We start from the raw sequence: 15,696 nt of genomic DNA, 5'->3' as shown, positions 1-15,696 counted from the left end.
CAATACGATCATGGCTGATCATGCTATTTCAGTATCCCACTCCTGCTTTCTCTCCATACCCCTTGATCCCTTTAGCCATAAGGGCCACATCCAGTTGCCTCGAGTACATCTAAGGAACTGGCCCCAACAGCTTTCTATTGTAGAATTCCACAAGTTCACAACTCTGAGTGAAGAAATTCTTCCTCATCTCAGTCCTGAATGGCTTAGACCTTATTCTTAGACTGTGACTCCCTAGTTCTGGACTTTCCCAGCACTCGGAACATTCTTCCTGCACGTAGCCCATCCAGTCCCATCAGGATTTTATATGTTTCTATGAGATGCCCTCTCAATTCTTCAAAATTCCAGTGAGTACAAGCCCAGTCGATCTACTCTTTCCCAATATGTCTGTCCTGCCATCCCAGGAATCAGTCTGGTGAACCTTTGCTGGCCTCACTCAATAGCAAGAATGTCCCTCTTCAGACTAGGAGGCCAAAACTACACACAATACTCAAGTTGTGACCTCACCAAGGCCCTATATAACTGCAGCATGACATCCTTATTCCGATACTCAAATCCTCTCGCTATAGAGAGCATGCCATTAGCTTTCCTCACTGCCTGCTGCACCTGTACGCCAACCTTCAGCGACTGTTCCACATGACACCCAGCTCTCGTTGCACCTCACCTTTTCCTAAACTACCACCGTTCAGATAATAATCTGCCTTCCCATTTTTGCGACCAAAGTGGATAACCTCACATTTATCCACATTATACTGCATTTGCCACGTATTTGCCCACTCAGCCAGCCTATCGAGGTCAATCTGCTGCTCCTTAGCTTCCTCCTTGCAGCACACACTGCCACCGAGTTTAGTCTCTTCTGCAAATTTGGAGATATTGCATTCAAATCCTTCGTCTAAATTGTTAATGTATATTGTGAACTGAGGTCCCAGCACTGTACCCTGCTCATCACTGCCTGCCACTCTGAAAAGGACCCGTTTACTCCAACTCTCTACTTCCTGTCCGCCAACCAGTTCTCTATCCACGTCAATACATTACCTCTGATACCATGAGCTTTAATTTTGCTTACTAATCTCTTTAGATTTCAGTAGCAGCTGCCAGGATCTTGAAGTTGGATGTGGAAGTTGGTTTTCCTCTCTGTTACAGCTAAAAGCTGAGGTTGCCTTTCTGCTGCTAGAATTGCATGTGAGACAATCTACTTTACTGAATTTGCCTTTGTGTTTATGGGATGTTACTATATTGGAACAGTTACTGTTTAGCAGTTAAATAATCTATTATTCTGTTAAGTTTTCCAATAGTATTACATTATTCCAATTCTTTCTTTTGTTGTATGTTAACTATAGTGTAAGAATAACGTGTATTTTGCTTCAAGGTTGGTAGTTTGACCAATCAAATTGAATCTGGAATGCAACACCTGACACTTGCCTTTGAAATAAGAGAACATTAGGGTCTAGGCTATCTTAATATATTTTGAGGGTGCTCAGTCTGGTCCATAACATTTCTCTTCATCGACTCTGCTAGTAACATCTTCAAAACACTCAGATTTGTCAAACATGATTTTCCTTTCAGCATTCAAGTTGACTCTGCCCAATCAGACAATTAGTTTCTAAATATCCAGTGATCATATCCTTTAGAATAGATTCTAGTATTTTCCCTGCTATTGGCGTTAGGTTAACAGGTCTGCCGTTCCCTGTTTTCTCTCATTCTTTTCTGAAACTTTCTTTTCTGCATAGTTACCATTAAAACTTTCCAATCTGCAGGAACCCCACTGCAAAATTAATATCATTTTAGAAGATGATCACCAGTCAGAGGGTGACTTTACATTAGGAGGGTTTATAAAGGTAGACAAACTGTGCATCAAGGTTTCTGCGAGACAATTCTGCAGTTGAGGTAAAAGTGTTTATTTGGTTTTCAGTTTGGGGCAGTTCTGCCTAAATCTTGGACGAAGATGGATGCATAAAGCAGCACTCCTGAGAAGAGGGGAAGAAGATAATGAAACTAGATTATCTGAAAGTAAGAAGCTTTATGATAGTCTCAGACCAGAAGTGTTTGGATAACACAATGAAGAGATTATTTGAAGCGGAGAGCATTTTAACTCAGACGTATAAAAACTCCAGGAGAACTCTCATCAGATTTCCCAGACTCAGACTTGAAGTCACAGTTAATCTAGACCCAGTGATGTGTCAGGAAAAGATTTTTCTCTGGTGTGAATACTGAACAAAGGGTGGTTTCTGGTACGGTCTAGGGGCATTTTGGACATTGTCCTGAAATAAATGGGACTATATTTGTAGTATGTGTTTCAAAATCATTAAATAACATGATGTATATTGTTTAGTTTGTTCTATTTTATCTTCATTTCTTTTATTTGATAAATTTTAGTTTCATTGCTAAAATCAAATCTGCAACATTGCATGATTATTTCAGTAGACACCTCCTGATTAAAACTAAGACAAAATAAAATTTGATCTACGAAGCCAGATTTCAAATCTGACTTGTGCAGTCATAACATGAACTGGTCAAAACATTTGACCATGAAAGGATACATTGGACCATATTGTGTTAGAGTTAACCAATCTGCAAAGTCTCCCACCGCTTCTCTCTATTTTCTGAGGTAAGAGTGCAACAATACAAAAACACAAATATCTCACCCTGTCAAGAGTGCTGCAGTCTGCAAACATTCCACTACTTCACATTGTTTCAAAGGAAGTGTGTCAATAAACGGTACAACTCTTCCTTCCTGGATGACACTTTGCCATGTTAAACTTTACCTGCGTATGTGCTGAAGAGGGTACATACTACATACGCATCTCAATGTCCTGACAAGTTTCTGGCATCAGCACAGAATGAATTAATGCAATTGTCACAAGGTAAACTTTGAAACAGGGCTGAGGCAAGGATCTCTCCACAGCTCAGAAGGCTGATCTATGAGGGGAATGTTCAACTGATGACTGTATTCATAAACATAAAAAAATCAAAATATAATGAGCCATATAACCACAAATGAATAGGAAAAATTCAGACAAGCTGAGGGAATCTCTATCTTTCTGCCTGCATGTCACTATTGTGATGGCACCTTTATGTATCTTTGATCTAAAGAGATCAATGCAGTAATTAAAGCTGAATTAGTATGAGAGCTGTGAACAAACCACTGTATTATGTTCTCATGTTGAATTGTGAAGCAACATGGAGTTCTCAGATTGAATATAAACGCATGAAGGATCCATGAACAGATACTGGAATTAAAAAGTGTCCTATCTCATTAATGACCTGATTCTCTGGTTCTTTTGACCAATGCCTGTAGGAATGAAATCAATTTGAAGATGAAAGCAATCCTTACACCCGTAATTTGTCCACTGACACATTTGGTTGATGTCACCCTGCTATCTTTGACCTGTTTTGATTTCACTGCTTCTTAACTACCTAAGCATCTGTCTGTACTCAGGCTGGGAATTGCTCTCCAGAGTGCGTTGAGTGAGTTTGGCTTTCTGTCTGACCTACAGAAGGAACATTTCCATCTCTGAACCAGACGGTGGAGAGTTCAAACCCTGTCTGGGACCACTCCCAGCCAGTGGTGACTGGAGCTCAGGATTTTAATTGGTATCCCATGAGACAATTTCTATCATGGCAGAACCCTCCCACCAGACAGAACCGGGCTTGTAACAACGTGGGGACAGATGGGATGCATAGCCAGCAGTGGACTGGTGGTGGTGGGGGGAGTATTTTCAGTGCGGGGTTGGGAAGAAAAGAAGCAACAAGCTTAACTCAAACAAACCATCCAAAGTTGAACAGGCAACTCCCTCAGTAAAAGCGTAAAAGATACCAAGACCGTCATAAGATGAAATGGTACAAGTAGACAACATGATAAACCTTTCTGCACATGAAGGATGGGGAGAGTGGTGGTTCCAATGTGTTAAAGGTCAAATGCTTTCCTCCCTTCCCCAGTCCCCACCCCAACAACCCACTGAGATTTTGTCTGGTCACATACCTGATACCAGCTCCCCATGGTCCAAGGTTCGTCGCAGGGAGCCCACACACGTTCCATGATATGCTGTGTGCCACTTCTTGTAGACATTAGCAACTTCACAACGTGGATTCAGCCTGCAGAATACAGCAGTTAGCACAGCTCATGCAACATACAAAAGAAAGAAAAACGTTCAAAACTAAAGTCTCTGTGTTTTTACATCAGTTTCTGCAACTTGTTTAGATGCCCCCAGAATGCAGCGTGGCTAATAAAATGCACGAGCTATGGCCAAAAACCTCAGGTGCTAATAGCAACCAAACAAAGGTCACCACTCAGAGGTGGGACCAAGCCCATGGTCCACCAGTTACCTCCCCCTCCATGCAAGACACCCAACTCCAACATGACATCCATGTGGGTGCATAGATGGACAGCCCAGAATCTCACTTTGTTGATTAAATCTCACAAGGTTAGTCCAGCCCTTGGTTAGCTTGGCAACCTTCTTAAAACTTCCAGATGTGCTCAGATCAACCAGCGCAAGTACCAGCCCCTTGACCATTTACCTGAGTGCGAACCTGCACCATCCGAATGGAAGGGCGTAGTCCTTTGGCGGGTCGCCCCGCTTGTAGTAGGCTTCATCTCCACGCAATTTGTGGCAGGATTCACAGTAGCACAGGTTGCACTTCAGCTCCTCGTCGAAGTAACCATCTGCAATGCAAGCCCATCTTCATGACAACCAGAACTCATTCCAGTCACTCTGACAGTAATATTCCTTCTAACACTTCCAACTCTTTCACTCCATTGTTACAGAATCACAGAATTATTCCAACACACCCTTAACCCTCGAATATCCCTCTCCTCTGCATCCTGAGCTACTGATTGCTGGCATAATGATAGCCCTAAGACCACCATCGTTGCACGGATCTTGAATGGTGCATGGCTGCCAAATTAACCATAGAAGGTATCAATGGTCATTCTCAAATTCATCCACACTTAACCTCCATATTTGGGGAGGGGTCATTGGGTGAAAACTGATCCTCCAGCAGGACAGGCCTGTACTCACCTCATTCCATTCTTATGTGTCTAATTGTAGCTACAGAATTACCTGCAATAGCTTCTCTTCCTGTTCCCACACCATCAGGTCTGGTGTTTTCAGAGAATCGATCCCTGGTCATTTCATGTTTCTCATCTACATGCTGCCTCTTGGTGATATAATTGGAAAACACACTCAATTCCAAGTATATGCTGACAAAACTGAACTCCATCTCAATACCATGTCTGTTGACTCCTCCACTGTCTCCAAACTGCAAAACTTTCTATCAGTTATGCAGAGCAGGATGAGCAGAAACTTCCTCCAATTAAATGTCTGGGTGGCAAAATCCTCACCCTCGGACTCTGGCACAAACTCTGTTCGTTGATCATAGAATCCCTACAGCGTGGAAACAAGCCCTACGGCCCAACAAGTCCACACCGACTGTCAGAGCATCCCATCCAGACCCATCCCCCTATAACCCACCTAATCTACACAGCCCTGAAAACTATGGGCAATTTAGCATGACCAATCCATGTAGCCTGCAAATCTTTGGGCTGTGGGAGGAAACTGGAGCACCCAGAGGAAACCCACGCAGACATGGGGAGGATATGCAAACTCTACACAGTCGCCCGAGGGTGGAATTGAACCCGGGTCCCCGGTGCTGTGAGGCCGCAGTGCTAACCACTGAGCCACCGTACCGCCTCTGATTCCCTAATTCCTGATTGCATTCTTCTGGGAAAAAATCTAAGGCTGAACTTTTCTGAGGAAATGTTTGATGCTGTATTTAACCCTGAAGTGAGTTTCTAGCCATACAGCCACACTGTGAACAAGGTCAGCCATTTCCACCTTGGTAATGTTGCTTGATTGCTATGCTCCAGTTCATTGACTGGTCTTCTGCATTTTACCCTCTGCAAACCCGGGATCATCCAAAACTCTGCTGCTCATGCTATTGCTGCTGCAAAGTCTGTCTGAACTCTCTGATTTACACTGACTCTAAATTAATGTACGAAAAAAGTCTCATTTCTTCATGGCCTCACTCCTCCCATCTCCGCAAGCTCCACAACTCCCCAAAATTTAAACAAAATCTGGCCTCTTGATTTACCCTGATTTCGACCTTTCCACCATTGGTGGCACTACTTTTAGCTGCTAAATTCTGGCATTTTTGATGAATGGTTCTCATGTGAAGGGTCTTGGGCTATTTAACAAGATTAAAGGTCTTTTTTTAATGTGTATATACAAAGTGCAAGTTTTTGATATCCTTGGGTCAATGTTTATCCCTCAATGTACAGTGTATGCATGCTGCAAAATTACATATTTGTAATCCAGCCAAGGGTGGAAGGAGGCTTGTGTGGGTCATAAACATAGAGCTGAATGAACCTGTAGGATACAGCATTCACTTGTTTGGTATCATCTTTCACCACCGACACATAGAAGCAGTAGTGTGTAGCATCAGAAGATTCAGTGCAGTGGCTTACCAAGACAGCATCTTCCAAACCCACGGCTGCTACCACCTAGAAGGACAAGGGCAGCAAATACACAAGAACACAACCATAGAAACATGGAAGATAGGAGCTGAAGCCCACTCTGCCATTCATTATGATCATGGTTAATCATCGAGCTCAACATTCTAACCCTGCACTCTCCCTACATTCCTTGATCCCTTCAAATGCAAGGACTATATCTATCACCTTCTTGAAAACACAATGTTCTGGCCTCAACCTTTTTTTGGTGAAGAAATTCCTCATCTCAGTCTGAAAATGTTTACCTATTATCATTAAGCTATGACTCATCCCAACACACTGGGAACATCCTTCCTGCATCTAATCTGTGTAGTTCTGTTAGAATTCCATAGGTTTCTATGAGATGACCTGTCATTCTTCCAAAGTCAAGTGAATATAATCATAACCTACTCAATTTCTCCTCGTACATCAGTTCTGCCATCCCAAGTCCCCTCTAAATGACTCACCATCCTGACTTGGAAATATATTGCTATTCCTTCAGTGACACTGGGAAGAAAATCCTGGAACTACCATCCTAATAGCATTGTGGGTGTCCCATCCACACATGGACTGCAGTGGTTCAAAAAGGCAGCTCAGCACCACCTTCTCAAGGGCAATTAGGAATGGCAATACATCCATAAACACACAGGAAATTCCTAGGACAGTGCTCATTCAAAATGTCAGCATATTATAATGTAGCATAGCAACTCAGAAAAAGGCCCTTCGGCCCATCATGTCAATGCCAGTCAAAAATAACCACCTAAGTATTCTAATCCCACTTTGCAGTGCTTAGCCCATGGTCATCTTTGCTTTGGTATCACTAATGTGCATCTAAATACTTCTCCAATATTATAAGGGTTACTGTCTCTACCATCCTTACAGGCACTGAGTTCCAGATTACCACCATCCTCTCAGGGAAAAGGTTTTTCCTCACATCTCCTTTAAACCTTCTGCTCCTTACCTTAACTCCATGCCCCTGGTCACTGATCCCTCCATCAAGGGGAAAGGTTTCTTTCTGTCTACCCTATCTAATTTTAGCTTCTCATAATTTTATACATGTCAATTATGTCCCCTCTCAATCCCCTCTGCTCTAAGAAAAATAACCCAGTCTGTCCAAACTCTCTTCATAACAAACTCTCCAGCTGAGGCAACATCCTGGTAAGTCTCCTTCATTCTCAGTGCCATCGCATCCCTCCAATAATGTGGATTCCAGAATTGCACACAATTGACCTAAGAATATTTCATGTGTACTTTACCGAATAAATTAATTAATAGTTCTGCACTGCCTAATTGATTTTGTGGATTCCAAGAATAAAGTTTTTTAAGGCGTAATTATTGAACAGAGCTGGAGGAGGAACTGGGTTCAGTTCTGGCCATTACCCCTTAGAAAGAATGTAATAACAATGTCAGGATTGCAAAACAGATCGACAAGGAGGATGTTTTAACAGGTTAAATTATGAGGGCAGGTCACACTAAACACTAGTTACATTCTCTTGAATTTTGGAGGTTTGTTGGGGTGGGACAGGGGTGAGGGTTTAATCTCAGTAAGTTTAAGACAAGAAAGGAATTTGATAGTGCAGTTCAGAGAAAATTTACTAGCTTGGTTGGAAATCTGTAACAAAACAGCCACAATCTTCAAATTTAGAGCTCAGTTATTTGAGTGAGGAAGCTACAAAGACATTTACCCACTCAAAGGACAGTAGAAATTTGAAACCTCCTCCCAACTGCCAAAAGGTTGTGGAGCTTACAGGTTGGTTAGAAGCACTGGCCAATATTTATCCTTCAATCAACACCACGAAGAGTGAATATCTGGTATTGATAGTGCAGGACAAGGCCATTCAACCCATCGAGGTCATGCTGGCTCTACATACAGCAATCCAGTCAGACCGACTCCCCTCACAGATAGTAGGAACTACTGATGCTGGAGAATCTGAGATAACAAGGTGTAGAGCTGGATGAACACAGCAGGCCAAGCAGCATCATAGGAGCAGGAAACCTGACGTTTCGGGTCCGGACCCTTCTTCAGAAAAACCCGAAACGTCAGCTTTCCTGCTCCTCTGATGCTGCTTGGTCTGCTGTGTTCATCCAGTTCTACACCTTGTTATCTCAGTCCCACTCCCCAGTTCTTTCCCTGTTGCTCCTGGAAATTTATCTCCCTCTTTTGAAATCATTCATCGCTTCAAATAGACAGTGACTTTCAGATCATTACCACTTACCACAGAAAAATGTTTCACCTTATCCCCACCTGATATTTGTGCATTCCCTTGCCCTGGCACCATTGACAAAAGAGGAGCTTTTCTTTGTCTGCCTCTCATTGTTCATTACACCTTCATCAAATCTCTCCTCAATCTCCTTTGCTCCAGGGAGAACAAGGCGAATTACTACAACCCAACCTCATTGTTAAAACCGCCCTCATCTCTGGAAATCTTCTCTGCACCCTCTCTCAGATCCTGACATTCTTTCTATAGTGTGGGTGCCAGAAGTGGACAGAATAGTCTAGCCCTGTGCCTAATTGAGTTCTGTGAAAATTCAGAATAACTTCCCTGCTTTTCTACTCAGTACTTCTACTCAGAGAGCCCAAAATCTTAAATAAGAGATAACACAGTGTGGAGCTGGAGGAACACAGCAGGCCAGGGAGCGTCAGAGGAGCAGGAAAGCAGACGTTTCGGGTCAGGACCCTTCATTTTCTGAAGAACTGTTTTGCAGAACACATTCGTTCCATCTGCAAAAATGACCCTGAGCTTTCTGTTGCCTGCCACTTCATCACACCATACTGTTCATTGGCCAACATCTCTGTCTCAGGCTTGCTACAGTCCTCCAGCATCTCATGTTCTGTTTGGGGCCCTGTAGCCTTCAGGTCTCAATATTGAGTCCAATAATTTTAGGTCCTGAGCAACTTCTCCCATGTTCTTACCCCAACTGCTGCATACCAGGCCTTGTCATCATATTGGTTGCTACCACAAACAATGCATTGTCAGCCAGTAGTGGTTCCCTTTAGCAGCTATTGATTCTGCTTTACCCATTTCTTTGTCTGGTCATCTGATGTTCTCTCTGGGCTCCACCTCCACCTATTGTTTACTTCTCTCCTGATCCCACCTTCAGCTCACATACCAACCTTTCCCTAGCTACAATCCATTCTGAAGAAGGGTCACACTGCACCCTTAATGTTAACTCTGCTTTCTTTCCACAAATGCTGCCAGACCAGCTGTGCTTTTGCAGTAATGTCTGTTTCTGCTTCAAAAGTAATGTCTAGGGAAGTGTCCAGTGTATGTGAAAGCTGCTCTGTTAATATGCCCCCAAACAAACCCGAGGTAATGCTAACAGTTTGGGCGGCTGACGCTGTGCAATCTTGACATGGGCTAATCGAGGCCTTGCAGTTCTCTGTTGACCTGTCTAAGTCGTCCCACTCCCACCGCGCTCTCCCTATAGCACCTGCAGGTGTATTTCTTGCAAGCGCCTGTCTGATTTCCTTTTGAAGTTGTTCATTGTCACTGCTTAAACCTGTGTCCCCTAGTCCTTGCACCATCAACTGACAGAAGCTCTTCCTTGACTGTCCCATTCAGTCTTGTCATCACTGCATACTCCTTGATCAAATCTCTCCTCAACCACCTTCGCCCGGAGGAAAACAAGTCCGACCTCTCCAACCCAACCTTGTCGCTTGATGAGAGCCCCATACGACAATGACACCTTTTCTCAGCCAGAAGCTGTGATGCTCTCGGTCTAACCATGTTCCAACATATCTGCCAGTTGTTGAAACTGCTGATGATACCCTGATGCAGATCAACATAGAACATAGAACATTACAGTGCAGTACAGGCCCTTCGGCCCTCGATGTTGCGCCAACCTGTGAAACCAATCTGAAGCCCATCCAACCTACACTATTCCATTATCATCCATATATTTATCCAATGACCATTTAAATGCCCTTAAAGTTGGCGAGTCTACTACTGTTGCAGCAGCGCCCCTGTCCCCAGTATGTTTGTTGTTCAAATCGGTCCCAAAGTATGAAAATCTCTCTCTTCACCTGGCAGTGGAAGGAGTTCCTTGAATCTTGCACAAAGTGCCTGATATTCACAGGTTTTCATGGGATTCACTTCAGGTGGTGGTGTCCAGCACAAATTCTCCTTAATACCTGAGGAAGAAACAACCAAGGGTTTAATGGGAAAGAACAACAAAATTACCTGTTGGATACCTGTCTGCGGCATGGTACCTCAATGGCTAGCACTCCTGCCTCACAGCGTCAGGGACGTGGGTTCAATTCCAGCCTCGAGTGACTGTCTGCACATTCTCCCCGTGTCTGCGTCTGCTTCCGCTTCCTCCGGGCGCTCCAGTTTCCTCCCACAGCCCAAAGATGTGCATGCTAAGGAATGTGTAGGTTAGATGGATTAGCCATGGGAAATGCAGGGTTATAGGGAAAGGGTAGGGGTTGGTGGGATGCTCTTCGGAGGGGTGGTGTGGACATGATGGGTTGAATGGCCTGCTTCCACACCATAGGGATTCAGTGATGATACCTGGAGGAGAGAGGGTTGAGTGCTGAGTCCCTCCCCACCAAAAAGCCAAAGAGTCATAAAGTCATACAGGATCAATGAGTCTGCACTGACATAACTACCACGAAAGGTGCGGTAATCCTAATTTCCTGCACTTGTCCCATCTCCTTGAATGTTATGAGCTATAAGGTGCTCATCCAAATATTTTTTAAAGGTTATAAGGTTTCTGACTTCCACTATCTTCCCAGGCAGTGCATTCCGGATTCTTACCATCCTCTGAGTGAATTTTTCTTTTCTCAACTCCCCTCTGAATCTCCTGCCCCTTACTCGAAAATTATGTTCCCTTGCGATTGACCCTTCAACCAAGGGGAACAGCTGCTCTCTATTCACCTTGTCCAACCCCCTCATAATCATGTACAACTCAATTATGTCTCCCCTGAGTCTTCTCTGCTCTAAAGAAAACAATCCAAGCCGATCCAGTCTCACCTTAAAGCTCAATTTCTCCATTGCAGGCAACATCTGTTGACCCTCCTCTGTACCTCTCCTGTGCCATCACATCCTTCCTGTAATGAGGTGACAAGAGCTGCACACAGTACTCCAGCTGTGGCCTAACCCATGCTCTGTACAACTCAAACATCATCTCTCTGCTTTTTACTGTGTGCCAGGGCTGATGAAAGCAAGTGTTCCATATGCTTTCTTAACTATCCTATTCACATGCTCTGCTGACTTCAGGGATCTGTGAATAATTACCCCAAGATCCCACGGTTCCTTTAAGTTATGCAGTGTCCTGCCATTCACTAAATACTCTCATCTTTTTGTTTCTTCCAAAGTGCATCACCTCGCACTTATCAGGGTTAAATACCATCTACCACTGCTCTGCCCATCTGACCAACTCTTCTATATCTTCCTGCAATCTGCAACCATCTTCTTCGCTATTAACCACTGTACCAATCTTGGCGTTGTCTGCAAACTTGCTTAACATTCCCCCAACATTTTCAGCTACATCATTAACGTAATGTAACAAACAACAAGGGTCCCAGTACTGATCCTTGTGGTACACTGCTGGACACTGGCCTCCTGTCAATCAAACAGCCTTCTACCACTACCCTTTCTGTCCTACTACCAAGCCAGTTTCTGATCCATCTTGTCAGATTTCTCTAAATTCCATGTGCCTTAACTTTTTCAATCAGTCTCCCATGTGGGGCCTTATCAAAAGCTTCACTAAAATCCATATAAACTACATCAAGTAAACTTCCTTCATCCATACACTTGATCACATTTTTGAAAAATTCTAAAAAACCTGTTAGGCATGACCTCCATCTGACAAAGCCATGCTGACTATCCCTAATTAACCCACACCCTTCCAATTTACGTTGATGTGACGTTCAAGAAGGCGCAACAATGCCTCTTCTTCCTCAGGAGACTAAGGAAATTTGGCATGTCCATAAGGACCTTCACCAACATTTACAGATGCACCACAGAAAGCTTTCTATCTTGATGCATCCCAGTATGGTACAGCAACTGCACAGCCCAGGACTGTAAGAAACTACAGAAAGTTATCAACACCGTCCAGATCATCACACGAGCCAACCTTCCATCCGTCGACTCCATTTGCACTTCTTGATGCTGCAGAAAGGCTGCCGATGTCAAAGACCCCTCCCACCCGGATTATAATCTCTTCCAGCCTCTTCCATCAGGCAAGAGGCACAAAAGCTTAAACAAACGTATCAACAGATTCAAGAACAGCTTCTTCCTCAGTTATTGGACTTCTGCATAGACCTCTTAAATTTCAAATCTAATGTTGATTTTGTTTTTTATACATCTTCTTTGCAGCCTTAATTTTGTATTCCTTGCTCTGTTCAATTACCCTATGATCTTTGTATATTATGATCTGCCTGTACTGTACACAAAATAAAACCTTTCATTGTATTTAGGTACATGTGACAATAATAAATCAAATCAAGTGACTTCCTCTGACAAAGCCATGCTGACTATCCCTATTTAACACCCATGTCCTTCCAAGTGGATATTAATTCATTCCTGCAGAATTTTCTCCAATAGTTTCCCTACCACTGATGTGAGATTCACCGGTGTGTAACTTCCTGGTTCATTTCTACCACCCTTCTTAAAAAGTGCATCCACATTAGCCGTCCTTCAGCCCTCTGGCACTCCCCCGCCCATGGCCGGAGAGGAATACAAAACGTGTGTCAGAGCCCCTGAAATTTCCTGCCTCGCCTCCCACAGCAGCATGGGATGCAATTCATCCAGGCAAGGGGACTTTTCTGTTATTAAGTCCGACACAGCCTCCAATACCTCCCCTTTTCCAATGTCAAACTACGCAAGTTTCTTACAGTCCCTTTTCCTGAATTCCATATCCAGGTTCTCCTTTTCCAGAGTGAAGACTGAAGAGAAGTATTCATTTAACACCCTTCCAATATCCTGCGGCTTCACACACAGGTTGCCACCTTGGTCCTTATGGGCCCCACTCTTTCCCTAGTTAACTTCTTCCTTTTAATGTATTGGTAAAATATCTCAGGATGCTCCCTCATCTTGTTCGCAAGTCCTTTCTCCTGTTCCCTTTTTGCTCTTCTAATTGCTTTCCCGCTGGCACTTACTGCAGCTGAATTGCTCCCTCTTGACTTGCTAAAAGCCTTTCTCTTCTTCCTCATCGAGTCCTAAATTGTCCTGGACACCCAAGGGTTCTCTAAACTTATTGCTGCTACACTTCCCCCATCAAGGGACCTGTCTCTTTCCCATCTCCTTTATGAATGCACCCTGCTGCTGTGCCATGGACTTACCCACAAGGAGCTCTTCCTAAATCCTGCTTTATTTTAATAAAATCTGCCTCCCCACCAACCCAAAGCCAACTTTTGCAAGCCATCACTTCCCTTGTTCATAACAATTTTGAACCTTACTGTGTTCACTATCGCTAAAAATGTTCCCCCACTGCCACATCAAACACTTCTCTGGCTTCTTTCCCCAGAACCAGATCAGGCACTGTGCTGTCCCTTATTGGGCCTTCTATACATTGATACAAAAAACTGCCCTGGGAAATATTTCAAGAAACCTGCTTCTTCTATATTGTTAACACAATGGCTGTCCTAATTTATGTTGGGAAAGTTGAAATCCTCTAGTATACTTACTTGATTATTACTCTTACACAGTTCTGTGAACTGTCTACATATTTGCTCCTGTACTTCCCACTGACGCTTTGGCAGCATATAATTAACTCCCAGTAAAGTGGCTGCCATGTTAATATTTTACCCTCAAAGCCTCATTTGCGGACCCTTACATGATATCATCTCTCCTTATTGCAGTAACTGACTCCTTAATTACTACCATTACGACACCACCACCCCTTTTTACACCCTCTTCTGTCTCGCCTAATGATCCTAGAGCCCAGAATGTTAAGTTGCCAGTCTAGCCCTTCCTTCAACCTTGTTTCTGTGCTGGCAACAACATCATACTTCCACAAGTAAATCCACACCATTAACTCATCAGTCTTACCTATTATACTCCCAGCATTAGAGCAAAGAGCATCCAGCCTTGCGTTACTGTCTTGATGTTCAGTATAGCTGAACTCACTCTCACTTGCTTCCTGTGCTGTAGCATGATGAGGCCGCTCCCCCCGTCAGACTAGTTTAAACTCCTCCCCAACAGCACTAGCAAACCCACCAGCAAGGATGTTGGTCCTAGTGTGGTTCAGGTGCAGACTGTCACATTTGTACATGTCCCACCTTTCCCAAAAACGGTCCCAGTGATCCAGGAATCTAAAACACTCCCTCTTGCACCAACTCTTATATATAGAATTATAATTATACAGAATCCCTACAGTGTGGAAACATGCCCTTCAGCCCAACAAGCCCACACCGACCCTCAGAGCATCCCACCCAGACCCACACCCCTAGAACCCATCTACACATCCCTGAACACTACAGGCAATTTAGCATGGCCAATCCACCCGAGCCTGCACATCTTTGGACTGTGGGAGGAAACCGGAGCACCCGGAGGAAACCCACAGAGACAGGGGGAGAATGTGCAAACTCCACACAGACAGTCGCCCGAGGGTGGAATCAAACCCGGGTCCCTGGCGCTGTGAGGCTGCAGTGCTAACCACTGAGCCACACATTCATCTGTCCTACTTGCCCATTTCTACACTTGCTAGCACGTGGGAGTAATCCAGAGATTGCAATCATCGAGATCTTGCTTTTTAATCTATTGCCTAGCTCCTCAAATTCTTGATGCGAGACCTTCATTCCTCACTTTGCCCATTTCACTGGTACCAACATGTACCATGACCTCTAGCTCATCACCCTCCACTTTCGGATGCCCTCCAACTGTTCAGTGACATTCCTGATCCTGGAACCAGGGAGGCAACACACCATCCTTGAACCATGTCTTCAGCTGCAGAAACGTCTGTCTGCTCCCTGTCTGTTGGTTAGAAAACATGATAGGGTGTCCTGAGGTTTAGAAAAGGTGCTATAGAAATGCAAGTCTTTGCTCCTCTGGTCTGGTCTTATGTTATGATCCAAATTGATGATAATACTCAAGAAGTCAGATCTCAGAGCGAAACCTGGCTTGATAGATCAGAAATTTTACTTCTGCAGTTTGGCTACCATGGTGGTGAGTCACCGAACATATGAACACAAGGGTGACAATTGTTTTTAAACAAAATAACATAAGCTTATCTCACAGCAGATAAAAAAAATCACAAAGCTATCGAAA

The 15,696-nt window shown here is 43.8% G+C and overlaps 1 protein-coding gene across 1 annotated transcript in view; it reads right to left on the bottom strand.

The window, feature by feature from the left end:
- The window catches only part of LOC109912718 (neuralized-like protein 4), a 107,428-nt gene that overhangs the window by 12,239 nt on the left and 79,493 nt on the right, over window positions 1-15,696 (bottom strand). The window contains exons 21-23 of the mRNA XM_048620064.1: window positions 10,509-10,616; window positions 4,516-4,660; window positions 3,980-4,092 (exon numbers count right to left, since the gene is read on the bottom strand). Of these exons, the coding sequence (XP_048476021.1) occupies window positions 3,980-4,092; window positions 4,516-4,660; window positions 10,509-10,616 (366 nt within the window). The remainder of the gene's footprint in view (window positions 1-3,979; window positions 4,093-4,515; window positions 4,661-10,508; window positions 10,617-15,696) is intronic.

This window comes from Rhincodon typus, chromosome 45, assembly GCF_021869965.1.
Source record: "Rhincodon typus isolate 14 chromosome 45, sRhiTyp1.1, whole genome shotgun sequence".
Lineage (NCBI taxonomy): Eukaryota > Metazoa > Chordata > Chondrichthyes > Orectolobiformes > Rhincodontidae > Rhincodon > Rhincodon typus.
The sequence above is the reverse complement of the archived record's forward strand: the minus strand, read 5'-3'. Positions and strand labels throughout refer to the sequence as shown.